The sequence below is a fragment of the Cyprinus carpio genome, chromosome A10 (assembly GCF_018340385.1).
Source record: "Cyprinus carpio isolate SPL01 chromosome A10, ASM1834038v1, whole genome shotgun sequence".
NCBI lineage: Eukaryota > Metazoa > Chordata > Actinopteri > Cypriniformes > Cyprinidae > Cyprinus > Cyprinus carpio.
This window is the reverse complement of record NC_056581.1, coordinates 1177397-1194621: the sequence shown is the minus strand read 5'-3', so window position 1 is coordinate 1194621 and position 17225 is coordinate 1177397. Positions and strand designations below refer to the sequence as shown.

Below are 17225 nucleotides of genomic sequence, written 5' to 3'. Positions count from 1 at the left end.
CGCCTCACACGAAACCCTTCGTTTCAAAGGGGCCTTATCAACACTAACACCTCCGCGATACACACAACAGACTCGACACACACACACACACACACACACACACACACACAGAGGAGTCCCTTCCCGCCGTCTCTGGCCAGTCCCCGGCAATTACAGACCCTCTTTCAGATAAAGCAGATTACTCTTCAGTGTCCATTAGGGTCATCATTAGCTTAATGAAAAGTCAATAGCAGTCAGAAAATGTGCCACTGCATTGAAAAGGGTTTAGGGGCGGGTACCCCTATTATCCCCACCCCCCTGCCCTTATATATGTGATAAAGATGTCTCATGACAAACATAAAAAAATGACTAGTCAGAGAGCGTAAAAAAAAAAAAAAAAAAAAAAAATTGTAATACAATTTTACTTTATAAGATTTTTCCCTATTTAATTATAGTATTATTATGCACATTATTCTAAATTAAAATGTTTGTGTTCTTGAGCTCTCCTAAAATCTAATTACTCCCTCCATCCCTAAAGTGATTTTCCTTTTCTAATAATATGAACAAGACCATGTGTGTGAAAAAAAAAAAAAACATTAACCAATATTATCATCCTGTTGAAAAGATTAATCACTTTTAATGCAGTTCAATATCTCAACTGTCTCTGTACACTCTTAAAGAAAACAATAAAAAAAAAAACAATCACAAATCAAAAAGTCATTTTTAGTGTAACAAGGTTCTTTAGATTATTCATCATCATATATGCTCATCATACCAAGGGGGAAAAAAGATATTATAATATTACAGAATATTAATTTAATATTTCAGAAATAATTACATTGAAAAGTTTGAATTTTAGTGCAAACTAAATGTTTTTTTTTTTTTTTCATACGCTTAATTAAATGAAGAGTTTAAGAAGTAGGACTTCATAATTACACATTTTTAAAGATGAAGCTGCATTTTAGTCCATTCAAAATACATTACATGTAAATGTACTGAATAACCAAGTATTTCACACGTGCTTTAATGTATTAGTCAACATGTCAAAATAAATTAGTATACTATAAATTTGTGTAAAAAGTGGCTTTTTATTTCATTAATATAAAACTTTCATGCCCAGTTTATAATATATTATATGTTATAATAGCATTATTTCAAGCCAAATATTCTGTTTCACTTTTAAGTGTTTCTCATTACATAAGTTAAATTGCAAATGACATTTTAAGCTCTTGCAGACAGTATGAACTGTCATGTGAAGCTTTAGCATGTTATGGGAACAATTCCAGAGGGTCAAATCTACTCACCGGCCTGGTTGGTGGTGACATTGAGCGAGACGTACTGGCGTAAAGGGGCAGTTAGTTCCGACACCCCGTTCACAGCCTCCACCTCAAAGGTGTAGTTGGTGTGAGCCAGGAGATCCATGACCATAATGGAGGTGTTTTTCAGGCCTGTCCGCTGAGGCAGATATCGCACATGACTTCCACACGGTTCATACTGGCCCGAATCTGTGCTGATCTTACTGCACACAATGTTGTATCGAACATCTTTCCGACCGCCTGTCTCCTCCGGGGCGCTCCACTCCAGGAAGACGCTGGTCTCATTCACATTGGAAATAGCATTACGTGGGGCCGAAGGTGCCTCTGCAAGATAATAAAGTATCATGACAAAATTATAAATATTGTACCAAAAATACAGCATAAGAATACACTTAAAAAATAGTTCAGCAGTTCAGACAAAAATTTGAATTTGCAGGCCATCCAAGATGTAGGTGACTTGTTATCTTCAGTAGAACAGTAAAGCAGATTTTTAGCAATAACCGTGGTCCTTGGTGATTCATAAACTGCAAGTCAATGGGTACCGGCACTTTCAGAAGCAAAAAATAAAAAAAAGAGGCATATAAGGGTAACATAAAAATTAATACCAGTGGCTCCTGATGATCTTCTAAGGTCTTATAAATCAAAATGATTGGTCTGAATATTATTTTCAACATTACTACCAGCCTCAGGCAAACAGAGATGTCTGATTCTTTTCTGTGAACTGGTTCTTTCGGACAGTTTGTTTCCATGAACTGGTTAAAATAACGGATTCACCGGTTCGTTTACATAATCACGCAATGACGTAACATATTAAAGGACCCAATAATGGACGCAGCTCATTGAGTCAAACTGTTTCCTCAGTTCAGTGACGGTTGGAGGAACTGTAACACTGAATGAGTTCATTCATTACAGGATCAGATACGCTGCTATTTCAGCTCATTTCCAGTCGGAGTGACTGTCAGGCATCTGAAAGTGAGTTTTGAATGAGTAACTTCTGTGCTGCTCCAGCAGTGAACTGGTTCAATGAACTGGTTCAACTAGTTCACCAAAAAGAACCGGTTCAAAATAATTTGGTTCAAATGATTCGTTTGTGAACCGCAAATCACTCAATAATGTTGTAAATAATGTTCAGTTTCTTGCACAGACCGGTCATTTTGCTTCATAAGACCTCAATATATCATCAAGAGCCATGGGTATTAATTTTGTCTTGCCTGTAAATGTTATTTTTGTTTGTTTGTTTTTTTTTTTTTTTACTCTCAAAGTGACGGTAGCCATTGACTTGCATCTTCTGAATCCCCAAGACCACGGTAACAGCTAAAAATCTACTGAAGAAAAAAGTCACCTACATCTTGGACTGAGGGTGAGTAAATTAACAGCAAATCTTCATTTCTGGGATAATTATCCCTATAATGGAAGTAGCTCTTACTTGTGCAGGCCATGTTGCTGGGGTCTGATTCGGTCCGGTAGTATCCCTGCTCACACTGACAGGAGGTGGAGGCCTCCACTTTGGTGAAACTTCTGGGAGGACATTTACTGCAGCTTTTGGTCTGAAGAGCTGATCTGTAAAAGCCCGGCTTGCACACTGCAGAGATATCAAGCACAAATGGAGGTGATTACATTACTAATGCCCTTGATCAGTGCCTTTGTACTGCTTGTTCAGAGCTGATGAGAAAATTTAGTCGTTAAAGTCAAACATTCAGCAGCTTCATTATAAAGAACAGGTGCTTATTTCAATGGAGAGATGATGCTTTGGACACACGGGTTTAATGAATAGTTCAATGAATTTGAGTCTACTTCATTTTCTTGGCTATCAACCCTGAATTAGTCTTTTACTGGATTTATAAATGATGGGAAACATCACCCTCTGAATTATTAATAATTAGCATCTGTTTATTTTAAATGTTAATCTTATTGATGTGCAAGGCAAACAGGTAAGCCCCTTTCACACTGCACGTTGGACCCGGAAAATTGCCGGGTCACCTTCTGTGTGAACGCAAACACATTCCGGGATTGATTCCGGGATTGATCCCGGGTTGGGGACCTAGTGACATTGCCGGGTTCAGTCCCGGAATGAGCACTGTGTGAACAAAAGCCAGAACTAATGCCGTAAAGGGTGTGTTGTAGTGATGACGCACGTTATCGCGCGACTCTTTTAGCGGGTGTTTTGAAGACAGATCAACGTTCGTGACGAAACAAATGTGTGCAAACTGTTACGAAGCAGAGGTCAGTTAGTTCCTCACTTTCCGCGCTGAAGCTGAGATCGTTCACCAGCTTCAGTGATTATTAAACATGCCTAGCGTTTTCGACTCGTACATTACAAGTCACACCCTAATATCACGTGTCTTCACGTGTCTTTACGGGTTGTGTGTGAACGCACGCACATATTCCGGGTAATCACTGGCAGTGTGAAAGGGGCAAAATCTAGCAACCCGGGAACAATTGCTGGGACACATTACCCGTGTATTTTCCGGAATTGCAGTGTGAAAGGGGCTGTAGAAAGATATTGTGTACAGTAGCGTTCAAAAGTTTGGGGTCAGGTGATTTTTTAATTTTTTTACTTTTTTGTGTTTTTGAAAGGAGTCCCTTTTGCTCACCAAGGCTGCATTTATTTGATCAACAATACAGTAAAAACAGCAATTTGTGAACGATTATTTTTATTTAAAATAAATGTTTTTCTATTTTACATGCATGCATGGCATGAAGGAAAAAATTCTAACGCTAAATCGTGTGCATGATTTATTAATTCCCTCAATTTTTAAATTGTGCACACGATTTACTAATTGCCTCGATTTGCTAAATCGTGCACGACTTGTAAATCGAGAGAACAAATTAGTAAATTGTGTGCACGATTTAGCAAATCAAGGGAACGAATTAACAAATTGAGGGAACAAAATAGCAATCGTGTGCACATTTTAGTACATCAAAGAAACAAATTAGTATTTTTTTTTTCTTGCATGTCATGTGCAGGGCTCCATACTATTTGAATAAATTGTAAAATGTAATTTATTCCTGTGACGCAATGCTGAATTTTCAGCATCATTACACCAGTCTTCAATGTCACATGCGAGTAATCTTTGTAACATTGTGAATGTCTTTACTGTAACTTTTGATCAATTTAATGCATTGTTACTGAATAAAGCATTAATTTAATTAAAACTGACCCAAACTTTTAAATGGTAGTATATATGCATGAATAAAGACAGTTAGCAGAATGTTCAAGCTGCTCTTTTCCATACAATGAAAGTGATTTGGGACAGAGCTGTAAAACAAATGAAATGAAATAAAATAAAAATGTTTAATTCAATATTGCTAAAAATCTTTACTCTCTGGGTGAGATGCCTCTCAGAAATCTCATTTGCATATGACACATTAACATGTATGTTACAGGTTTGGCATCAGTTATGATAAATAACATTTGAAATTTACTGTATGGTGAAGGGCAATGACTTAATTTTTAGTCCATTCCTCAATCAAAATTGAGGTGTCATTTTAGGAGCTTTTCGTCAATATGCTTTCATTGTCTGTGAAAGAGCAGCCTGAACATTTCGCTAAACTTCCTCATATGGGTTCTGAATGATATGAGGGTAAGTAAACAATAACACGAGTTGTTTTTTAGGTGAACTATACCTTTAAAAAAAACAATTATGCATAAATCTTCACATTCACTCAAACACCACTCTCATCCAACCTCTTACACAACAACATGCCCACAAAGCATGAAAACCACAATTCACAATGTTACACCCACAAGCGGGACAAATGGATTCAGTAGATTTGGTTTTTGCAACTACTTAAATGCTTCTCCATTCAGGACAGGTGCTTATGCACAGCAGACATCCTGTCAGCGCAAAATACATTTAGATAATGTATTGCCATGGAGAGAAAGAGAGAGATAGATTATCAATGGCCTCGGCAGTCCAAAGTGCACACAAAGACATTAATTAAAGCCTCCCTGGTGTGCATTAAGAGGCAGACAGCAGAGGTGCGCTGTGAATTCAACCCCACTCTGAGCTACGGCGAGAACAAGCTGAAAGAGGCAGCTCATGCAGAATAATATGATATATAATATCATTCAGCATTTAACTATTATAAATGCACCATATTTAGCACTTCTGTAGTATTTTATGTTTTTCCCTGAAGTTCACTTCAATGCACCAAAATGCCATAAAAGTCAACATGAAATCAAAACTTTAACTTTTTAATACGCATTCAATCTTATTGTAAAATGATTTTGCACTTTATTCCAATAAAAACTGATTATCTTTTTCAATGAAAAATGTAATAGCCTGCCCTGCTTCTTTCCTTTTCCGTTCACATCACTATCTGGCTCCATTCTGAAACATAACATACATCCACATTCACATAAATCCAGATATATTTCAAAAAGACACACTGACACATCTGAAAAAAAAAAAAAAAATAAATAAATAAATAAATAAATAACAAATTATATATTTTATTGATATAAATCACCTTGCTGCGCATGCATAAAAAAAGTTATAAATGCTCACTGAGATGATACAGAGAGACCAGACATAATGAAGTTCTCCAGCTCACAGTTATTTTATTAGCAAAATGTCTCACCACCCGTCACACGAGTCACACTCAGAATAAATAAATAAATAAATAATCTTCTATTATACATATACATATATATATATATATATATATATATATATATATATATATATATATATATATATATACACACACACACACACACACACTAGTCAGCATTTGAAGTGGATCAAAACCTTTCATCAAGGTTGTTCTAAAACATAAAACCTTAGGTTAGTCCAACTTTGATGAGCATTTTTGATCCAATACACGTTGACTACAACAGTGTGCGTGTGCGTGTGTGTGTGTGTGTGTTTATATATATATATATATATATATATATATATATATATATATATATATATATATATATATATATATATATATTTTTATTTTTTTTATTTTTTTTTCACATTTTCAAAACTCATCAGTTCTATCTGAAGAAATAAATCTTGGAATAACTGAAAAAAAAAAGAAAAAAAAAAAAGGTATGTTCATTGTAAAAATGTCCATGTAGTTTTAGGAATGTATTAATTTACATTAGATTTTAAATCATATGAGTCTAGAAATCATATGTTTAAAATCGTACAGTATATCCTGTTTTTCCCAAGACCACATCTTGAGTCCTGGTTCTTTCCAAAAAGGGGGTGGAACAAAATAAGAAATATCTTGATTTTTTTTCTTTCTTTTTTTTTCTCAACCATAAATACATATGCATGTTGGTCCAATATGCATCACATGACTAAATACCAAGTGGTGGCTGTCAGGGCCTTCTCTGCTTGCCCTATAAAAAATAAAATTGAGTAAAAAAAAAAATATTTTAGGTTATGTTTTATTATTATTATTATTATTATTATTTAGGTATCATTTTTCATTTGTGTAATGTCCACTAAATGGCCTATGATTAGTTTCGTTGAGGTTGAACTGGAATATCCTACATAAAAAAAAGTCTGCGGCCAGCACATAGACTGTATAAAGACAGGGCCAGCACTACAGATTTTGTTCAAAGACGTCGCATCTGGTTTGTAATGAGCATCAGTGACAGAATCATCAGCCAATCAAATTTTGACGTTCCATGACAGCACTATGTGAAACACAATGTGAAAATGGTATTTGCGGATTCATTCACATCGTAAAACATTTTGCTCTGAGCAAAAATGTCATCTCAGGGAGGACGAAATGCCAAAATGTAGAGAAGCTAAAGTAGTAAACGTAGTAAGTTAAATCATATGGATTAATGTAAAATTACCCTTACTTGTCACGGTGTAATCAATATCAGATTGATAAATTCATGATTTTCTTCTTCTTATTGAATTAACCAGTTTTACTTGAAAATACGTCAATAACTATATTAGTGTCAAACCCAAGCAATTACATGTGTTTAAAAGTCTAAAGTCAAGTGAATTCTGATTGGCTGTCAGTGTTTTTATTGTTCATCAGCTGTTAAAAAAAATAAAAAATAAACATATTTTGAAAGTAAACCATTATGTTCCTCTGCATTGTTATTGTTATAGTTATGATGTGGACTTCCCTGTTCTCATATAATTAGATTTTTATAACTTTATAGTTATAGTTTTCATTATAGTTATCGCGCTTGGTGTGAACGACCCCTTACACTGATATTCTGTAAAAGCTTAGACTGAATTGCAATTCTAATCTTTCAGAGTGACTGGCAAATATGTTTTGCTAAAATTGACAAAAACATGAAGTAAATGTTTTAAAATATTATCAAACAGGAAACATGTATTGCAGTTTGTGCATTAGGATGATATGACATTCTGTGGCCTAATTATCCCCGTGCTCAATTCTCTCTTCATCTGTTGCCAAATCACCTGAACTAAAGCATGGCAAGACACTCTCATGACTTCCTCTTCTGCATAAGCAACATATCCATCTTTTTCAGAGTGGCACTGCTGTGGCCTCCAGACGAGATTTGCTCAGCTGTAGCCGCCTGTCTGAGGCCGTAAATAGATCATCTTTGCCCTATTGGCAGCGTTTAGATGAGACTATCCTCGCATGAGCTAAATGGATTGCTTGTTTCAGGTTAGTATGGTGAAAAATTGTGTTCCACAGAAGAAAGATGCGTACAGGTTTCGAGGTTGAGTAAATGACAGAATTTTCATTTTTAGGTAACTATTGCTTTAAATCTCCTGTCATACTTGCCCTGATGTTCTTTTAGAGAACAGAGATTGACTCTAAATAACACACGACTCTAAGTGACCTTGCAATTAGCATTTACCTGCGTCCTGCTGGAAAACACTAATGCATTCTGAAGCTCAAAGTCTTATTATTATCTAAATGGCCATAAAAGAGGTAACAGTTTTCCAACAGCATGTGATTTAGTGAGATTATGTGTCATTCGTATAATATATGACATTTAAAGTGAAAAAAAGTGAAAAAAGTGAAAGTCGTGACATTTGCCAAGTATGGTAACCCATACTCGGAATTGGTGCTCTGCATTTAACCCGTCCAAGTGCACACACACACACACCGTGAACACACACCCGGAGCAGTGGGCAGTTATATATCCAGCGCCCGGGGAGCAAGTGGGGGTTCAGTGCCTTGCTCAAGGGCACTTCAGCCATGGGTATTGAGGGTGGAAGAGAGAGCTGTTCATTCACTCCCGCCCACCTACAACTCCTGCCAGCACCGAGACTCAAACCTGCAACCTTCTGGTAACTAGTCCGGCTCTCTAACCATTAGGCCAAAGCTGTCCCACCAACATGAAACTATATGTATGGTGAAAAGCGCTGTACAAATAAATAATAACATAAATCAAATTTGAATTGAACTGATATTTCATATAAGTAAAAAAAAAAAAAAAAACATTAACAGACACTGAATATTGCACTGTGTCACTGAATATTGTAAGATAAAACAAATGTCACATTTTACTATTACATTAAAAAATTATATAAAATACCAGAACATAAAAATGAAAAAATCTTTCATTATAAAGGCTATAAACGTGTACACAACACAACAAATTAATTTAATGTTATTAATAACAGAATAGACGTGACAAAAACAAATGAAGAGTTTGGTTTCTGCCAAAATCAGTATAGTATCTGTTTGGTATTGAAAAGTCCATTTTTAATTTTTACGCAAAATATGATATCCGTCGAGTTATTAGTTCATGTTTTCTCCCTTTTTTTCCAAACCGCGACAAACGCCAGTCTCCTTTCTCTGCAGAATGTGATATATCCTCTGAACCAATCACAGCGCACTATTCCACACATTGTAAACAGTGACAACTGATCACAGCGCACCATTCCACGCACTCTAGACAGTAATGCATGATAAATCACATGTGAATGTCATGCGCATCTCGTCAGTAAAGCCGGTTCTGTGATAAATCTCTATCACGTGCTTTCAGATGGAGCGTCATTTAATACACAGAGCCGTACATCACTGACAAGTTATGCAATATCACATTCATAATCGCAGATGAGTCACATTCATTTTTGAACACGATATTGCGTAGCTTGTCAGTGTAAGTGTTTTTATTAATGCCATTAATGTTTTTGTTAATACAGCGTATAGCACTTGTCAACTACAGTAAAGTAACATGGCAAAGATTAATGCACTTTACGAAGTTGAATGTAAGGGAAATGTCATTTTGGAATTTCTGTGGTTTAATGTGATATTGTTGTTCATGTATGTTCATGATTAAATTTTATTTTATTGTTGTAGGCCTTAATTCATTTATAGCATTAGCAAGATGACCCGCTGAATTCATTTTGGGAGCGATGACTGGTTGAATGTTTTTTTGGTCCAGTGCCTGTAAATAAGATTAGTAAGTTCATAGCCTGTCATATGTGGATCAACTTAATATGTTGTGTATTTTCAACAGTTTTAATATATATATATATATATATATATATATATATATATATATATATATATATATATATATATATATATATATATATATATATATAATATATATAAAAAAAATATTTTATATTGATTTAATGAAATTTTTTTTAAAAATAAAACCAATAAATGTTATTCTTTTGAATTTTCTATTCATCATTTCATAAATTTTCTGATTTATGATAAAATAGAAAACATATTACTGTTTCTACTGTATATTTGATTAAATAAATGCAGCCTTGGTAAGCATTTAAAAAAAAAAAAAATACCAGCCCTATCTTTTCAAACAATATATTACATATCTGAATGTAATGGTAATGAGTTTAGACCAGAATAAGCGCCATTACATTCAGCCTGTCGATGAGATGAGATGAGATGAGATGGCAAGCTGACAGATACAGATCACAACATGGCCAAATACATTTTTCCACTCTTCACTCAACTCCACACAGCACAATCCCCACAAATGACACGCAGCATTATGATCTAAAAGCCCATATTAATGGAAACCTGACGAGTTTTGATTGAATAAAGCATCAGTGCTGGGCTGCACTAATGGAGCTTGTAGGAACCTTTGATTGCATTAGACACAGCGCTAGTGTGCATTCGATCGGACACACGTGTCTTTATTAAATGAACAGCTCAGACGACAAGATTATTCAACAGTATATCTGCATAATGAAGTCACAAGACAGGTATATATCTGTTCTGACATGCTCGGCACAAACTGGCACACAACTGAAATGTAAAAATATCTAAAAATGCATATTTCATGAAATTGTTTCATGAACCGTGCAGATGCCTTCATGAAGAATAGGGGACAGATGCATTCTGTTTACAAAAGTGCTTAAAGCTATACTCCAATAGCTCCAAAAGGAAGGATTTTCTAGTCTTATTTAATGTTTTTTATTTAATTTCCAAAGATCTTTTCCCTTTGCAAACCTTACTGGCCTTTTTTCTCCGACTGATCTACCAACAGAAAGTCTCTAGTCATGCAACATTAGACTAGGAAACACAACACACTGAAATCTTTTTCTTTCTTTCTTTCTTTCTTTGTTTGGTTTTTTTTATTCTTTTTTTTTTTTTATAGTTGTTTTGTAGTGATGGAATTTGGATGTCTTTGTATTGATTTCTAAACTGAATATAATCATATAATTATCGATTTGTTTTTGCATTTTTGACAAACCTATTAACAGCGGCGAGGAAATAAAGCAGAAATTAAAGCATTCCCAGAAGTACCCCGGGATAACAGAAACATAACACGGTCGGTGATATAACATCAGAATTAAAAGACGGAAACTGGGTCATAGACAGACATTATATGAGCCGCATCATCTTATCGTTAGAGAAATGCGTCGTTAGGTTTAGATAACATTATCACTTTTTAATGGATATGTTTTCCTCTATGATTACTGTCATATCCTTGGCATTTTCATCGACAAATCTCATTATCTCAACAAGTAAAAAAAAAAAAAAAAAAAAAAAAAAAATCATCAATCATGTGTTAAATGGAGCTGACAGCATACTGGTAGTTAAAGCATGGTAAAAATATTAAATAACCAAATTAAGTTGTATAAGTTTGTATTTTATAAATGAATACATTTTACCAGCCTTTCAATGAAGTTTTAAAATATTAATTGAAACAAAACCCTAAATTCTGATTCCCATATAATTTCTATAAATTATAATTAAATTATATAATATTATATATTAACACACAGACAGACAGATACTGTACTGAATGGCAACCGACAGTCTGTTATATGATGAGCTCTCCTGATATGCCCCAGATATCTTTAAGAAAAGATTCTTGGCACAGATTATTAGCTAACAAGCACACACACACACACACACACACACACCTGATAGCCAGCTGCTCTGTTTATCACCTCTCAATGGCTCAGTCTTTTGTGAGACCTGGTCACAAGCTTGATTCATCACTGTCACCCGGCTCTTTCAATGATCGCTCACACACACACACACACACACACACACACACACACACACACACACACACACACACACACTCTTATCGCTCTTCAGCTGGGTGGTAACTCAATCATCACCTCTGTGTCTCTCCAACACAAGAGTGCCAAAGATGTCTCAGCCAATCAGTTTTTTGCCTGTGAAACGAGAAAAATGACTTCAATGTTGTCATTTGTTCACTTATTGAGCTGACAATGACAGTAGAAACGTAAGCTATTTTTGTTTCATGTCAGAGAACTTTGTTGAAATTTGTATTTAAAATAGAATTGACAGTCAATTAAACATTTGTATCAAAATAACTACATTATGTGCTCATTATTCAATTCAATTAAAGTATTGTATCAATATTTGTAATGGGACTGCCTGTTTCTTCTATTTATTTATTTTTTAAGCTAACATGCCATTAAAATATTTTAATTTTCATTATTATTATTATTATTATTATTATTATTATTATTATTATTATTATTATTATTATTATTATTATTATTATTATTATTAATAATAATAATAATAATAATAAGTAATTTGCCTAAACATTTAATATGATACAATCACAATGAATAAGAACATATCTGATGTTAAATATGTTTTGTGGAATAGACTGTAGAATGACAAAAATACTAAAAACTAAAAATAAAGTTTAAATGAAGTTAATAAATAAATACAATTATATAATAAATTAATTAATACATAATAAATTATAAAACAATAAATGATATACTGTAATAAATAAATAAAATTAATACAAATAAAATGTATGTGTAACTTTATTTTTATTTTTAGTATATATATATGACAGTTTTGACAGTTTTTATTTATCCTTTGTATTTATTGGTTTCAGTTTACTTAGCTTTATTTACTGTAGTTATTCAAGTAAAAAATAAAAAATAAATAATAAAATACATTCATATTTTTAGATTTTATGTGGTATGTTTCAGTTCATTTAAGCTTATATGATTTTATTTTTTATGCATTTTTTATTGTGTATTATTCGCATTATTCATGAGTGCATGGTATTTCAAAAAGGTCAGATGTCATAAATCGCAATGCAAAGAATAAATAAATAAATGAACAGATATATAAATAAATAAACACCATTATAGTCAAACATATTGAACCAGTTGAGGTTTTCTTCATTACATCAGCTGCTAACCACCTCCAAACTTTCACTTTACCTCCATTTTACAACACCACTCCACATCTAACCCAAACAACATCCCACCGAACAATGACAGATGCTAAATATTATTTTACAATCCCTTCAAGCAAAACGGTAGCCATGAACTGTCGAAATCACTCTGGTGCACTCTGGCCTTGACTTGAATGTGATGTGATTTGGACATGCTCGACTGCAGCATCTCATTGACGATGCAGTGATGATCTCTGCTCACAGCGGCAGGGAGTCCAGCCAAAGTCATAATGCGCTGTGCAAAAGGCTAATAGGTAATTAATATGCAGCAAACAGTGGTGGGCCTGGCAATTAACGAGTAGCAAAAATCCCAATATGTGCACCTTTAATAGAGAGACATTCTGAGACAAGAACTGCTGATTAATAAGCTTTCATATTTACCAGAGAAAAAGTGTTTCAAACAAGCGCTGATAGCAGATATGTCCAATAATTGAAACTATGATGCTCACTATAAGAGGCAGAGTACGTTAACAAAAGCTAATTGGTTGGAGAACAGTATGATGAAAGCGGTTGATAAATGCCCTGACAAATAGATTTGATGCTAATTAGAAAAGGAAGTTCAGTGTTTGACATGCATTTAATAAAGGGCACATTGAGCTACATGTTAGAAGAGAATAGTCTGTTGTATGTGCTTAATTGATGTTTTTTTTTTTTTTTTAATCTTAATATAATTTTTAATAAAATTATAACTTACAATACAAAAAACAACAGACCAACATATAACCAATAGAAAATAATAATAATAATAAATAAATAAATAAATAAATAAATAAATAAACACACCATTAACACACTCTCTAGATTATGTAGTAAAACCAAGCTCGGTTCTGACAAGGGGCACATGAAGATTATTAATTTGATTGAGGATATAATGAGTAATTTAAATGAAAAAACAGAGATAAAATGGCAAATAACCCAATATGGCTTTATATATCAACAGATACCAATGTATTTTTCTCCGAAAGAAATAAGGTTAAAATGTAACTGCTGAATGTACTGCCAAACATTCATGGTAAACTAAAATATACTTTAATGTAATTTCTATTGAAACTTGAATGTCATGCTTTTAAATATATTTGTAATTATACATTTTCGGTAATTTACTGCATTTAAAATATACAGTATAAACTTTAAATGTGACACTGAATAAACAATATAATTAAAATTATATTCAATTACATATTTCAGTATGTTAGCTTTAATATGTTTGTCAGTAGGTCAATATACTGTAAGTGTAAAGTATAATAAATCAACAATTTAAAATGTACTTTAAAATTAATCTTTAAATTTGACATATCAAAGTGAACTTTTAAAAAGTATACTTAAGTGTGATAAGAGATATACAGGTCCTTCTCAAAAAAATAGCATATTGTGATAAAAGTTCATTATTTTCCATAATGTAATGATAAAAATTAAACTTTCATATATTTTAGATTCATTGCACACCAACTGAAATATTTCAGGTCTTTTATTGTTTTAATACTGATGATTTTGGCATACAGCTCATGAAAACCCAAAATTCCTATCTCAAAAAATTAGCATATCATGAAAAGGTTCTCTAAACGAGCTATTAACCTAATCATCTGAATCAACTAATTAAGTCTAAACACCTGCAAAAGATTCCTGAGGCTTTTAAAAACTCCCAGCCTGGTTCATTACTCAAAAACCGCAATCATGGGTAAGACTGCCGACCTGACTGCTGTCCAGAAGCGAGAGGGTAAGACACAGAAAGAAATTTCTGAACGAATAGGCTGTTCCCAGAGTGCTGTATCAAGGCACCTCAGTGGGAAGTCTGTGGGAAGGAAAAAGTGTGGCAAAAAACGCTGCACAACGAGAATAGGTGACCGGACCCTGAGGAAGATTGTGGAGAAGGACCGATTCCAGACCTTGGGGGACCAGCGGAAGCAGTGGGACTGAGTCTGGAGTAGAAACATCCAGAGCCACCGTGCACAGGCGTGTGCTTTTGAACCAGAAACAGCGGCAGAAGCGCCTGACCTGGGCTACAGAGAAGCAGCACTGGACTGTTGCTCAGTGGTCCAAAGTACTTTTTTCGGATGAAAGCAATTTTTGCATGTCATTCGGAAATCAAGGTGCCAGAGTCTGGAGGAAGACTGGGGAGAAGGAAATGCCAAAATGCCTGAAGTCCAGTGTCAAGTACCCACAGTCAGTGAAGGTCTGGGGTGCCATGTCAGCTGCTGGTGTTGGTCCACTGTGTTTTATCAAGGGCAGGGTCAATGCAGCTAGCTATCAGGAGATTTTGGAGCACTTCATGCTTCCATCTGCTGAAAAGCTTTATGGAGATGAAGATTTCATTTTTCAGCACGACCTGGCACCTGCTCACAGTGCCAAAACCACTGGTAAATGGTTTACTGACCATGGTATTACTGTGCTCAATTGGCCTGCCAACTCTCCTGACCTGAACCCCATAGAGAATCTGTGGGATATTGTGAAGAGAAAGTTGAGAGACGCAAGACCCAACACTCTGGATGAGCTTAAGGCCGCTAACGAAGCATCCTGGGCCTCCATAACACCTCAGCAGTGCCACAGGCTGATTGCCTCCATGCCACGCCGCACTGAAGCAGTCATTTCTGCAAAAGGATTCCCGACCAAGTATTGAGTGCATAACTGAACATAATTATTTGAAGGTTGACTTTTTTTGTATTAAAAACACTTTTCTTTTATTGGTCAGATGAAATATGCTAATTTTTTGAGATAGGAATTTTGGGTTTTCATGAGCTGTATGCCAAAATCATCAGTATTAAAACAATAAAAGACCTGAAATATTTCAGTTGGTGTGCAATGAATCTAAAATATATGAAAGTTTAATTTTTATCATTACATTATGGAAAATAATGAACTTTTATCACAATATGCTAATTTTTTGAGAAGGACCTGTATAGTCATGAAAGTGAATTCTCTTTAATATATTTTCCCTTTTATTTCATTAATATTATGTTTTCCGTATAATATAATATTAATCTACAGTTAATAAAGCAGTTTTTTTAATATACTGTTTTAAACTTTTAAGTACACAACAAAATAGATGTCTAAATGGATTTATTTTATTTTATTTATTACTTGGCTGCTTTTAATAACAAAATACAGTGCAACCACTAAAGACTAACTGATGAATGAATGAATGAATACATGAATGAATGAATATTATAACCTAGCTATTTTCAGTCAAAAATATTTGCGAACTTATAAGTTCACAGGGAATGTTCTCAGAACCTTAGCAAACATTCTGGAAAGATTATTTCAAAGTTATCTTGTCTTTAATAATGTTCTCAAAAAAAAGAAAAGAAAAAAAAAAGTGACATTTTGCTTCTAAAATGTTTTAAAATGTTAATTGTTTGTCTAATATTTTTTTTAAATGTTACCACTTGTTTAAGAACGCTAAGATAACATTTAAACTGATGTTCCCACAATGTTTGTAAAATGAATAATAATGAAAAAAAAAAAAAAAACTTAACATGTATATAACTAAGAAAAACATTTTTAAAACAAACAAAACAAAAACAAACTGGACATTATGAATGTTTAGAGAACATTCAGAAATAACACATTTCATTACTTAATAGGAACATTACAAAAAAATTCTTACAGCATATGTCTGTTAGTTAAAAACTCACTGACTGAATTGATCAGAACAGTCTGAGCCTGCATTGATAAATTCCTTAAGATTTCCATCTCTTGCTGAAATCTATGATATGTTATTCAACATAGCCAGGATAATATCAATATGTCAAACAAAAACCAGTGAGAAAAACTTGCTTTTCCAAGAATGCATTTTAAAACAGAAACAGACAGCAAAGTAAACCGCAACAATGGCACCCCAGATGGCTATTGAGCGCCGCCAATAAACTTCCTTTTCCTGTGTTTAATGTCCTGAGTACATGCCACTATAAACCAATACATTCAACTGACAATATGCAAACAAGTGATTGGCAGCGACTAGTGTTGGTCTTTGTGCTCGGCTATTGTCGAGGCCAAACTTGTGTATTTTTCTTTAATGCTTTTTATGAAAAGCGGGCTGGACTGAAGCTGATTTATAGCATAGCAAATCTGCTATCTAAATTCCATTATGTCAGTGACATCTAGTTGGACGTCTGCTAATACCCACATCATGTCATCTCTAGCTGATGCCTGCTATAGGCAGGCCTGGAAACGCATCAGAAATGCCATTGTTGGCTTTTGTCATTCATGCTGAGATATGAAAAGTGTTTAGAATGGATGTAATGCTGCACTATTTACTGCACAAAACTGGAAATAATCAATTAGATTGTCTCCATTTTTGGTGCAAAATTTGCACCAAAACT

At 34.0% G+C, this 17225-nt stretch overlaps 1 protein-coding gene across 4 annotated transcripts in view; it reads right to left on the bottom strand.

Moving 5' to 3' along the window:
* The window catches only part of LOC109097568 (ephrin type-A receptor 5), an 86301-nt gene that overhangs the window by 36149 nt on the left and 32927 nt on the right, over positions 1 to 17225 (bottom strand). For all 4 annotated transcript variants that reach the window (XM_042764672.1, XM_042764669.1, XM_042764670.1 and 1 more), the window contains 2 exons: positions 2722 to 2877; positions 1284 to 1619 (listed from right to left, as the gene is read on the bottom strand). In XM_042764672.1, coding sequence (XP_042620606.1) covers positions 1284 to 1619; positions 2722 to 2877 — 492 coding nt within the window. The remainder of the gene's footprint in view (positions 1 to 1283; positions 1620 to 2721; positions 2878 to 17225) is intronic.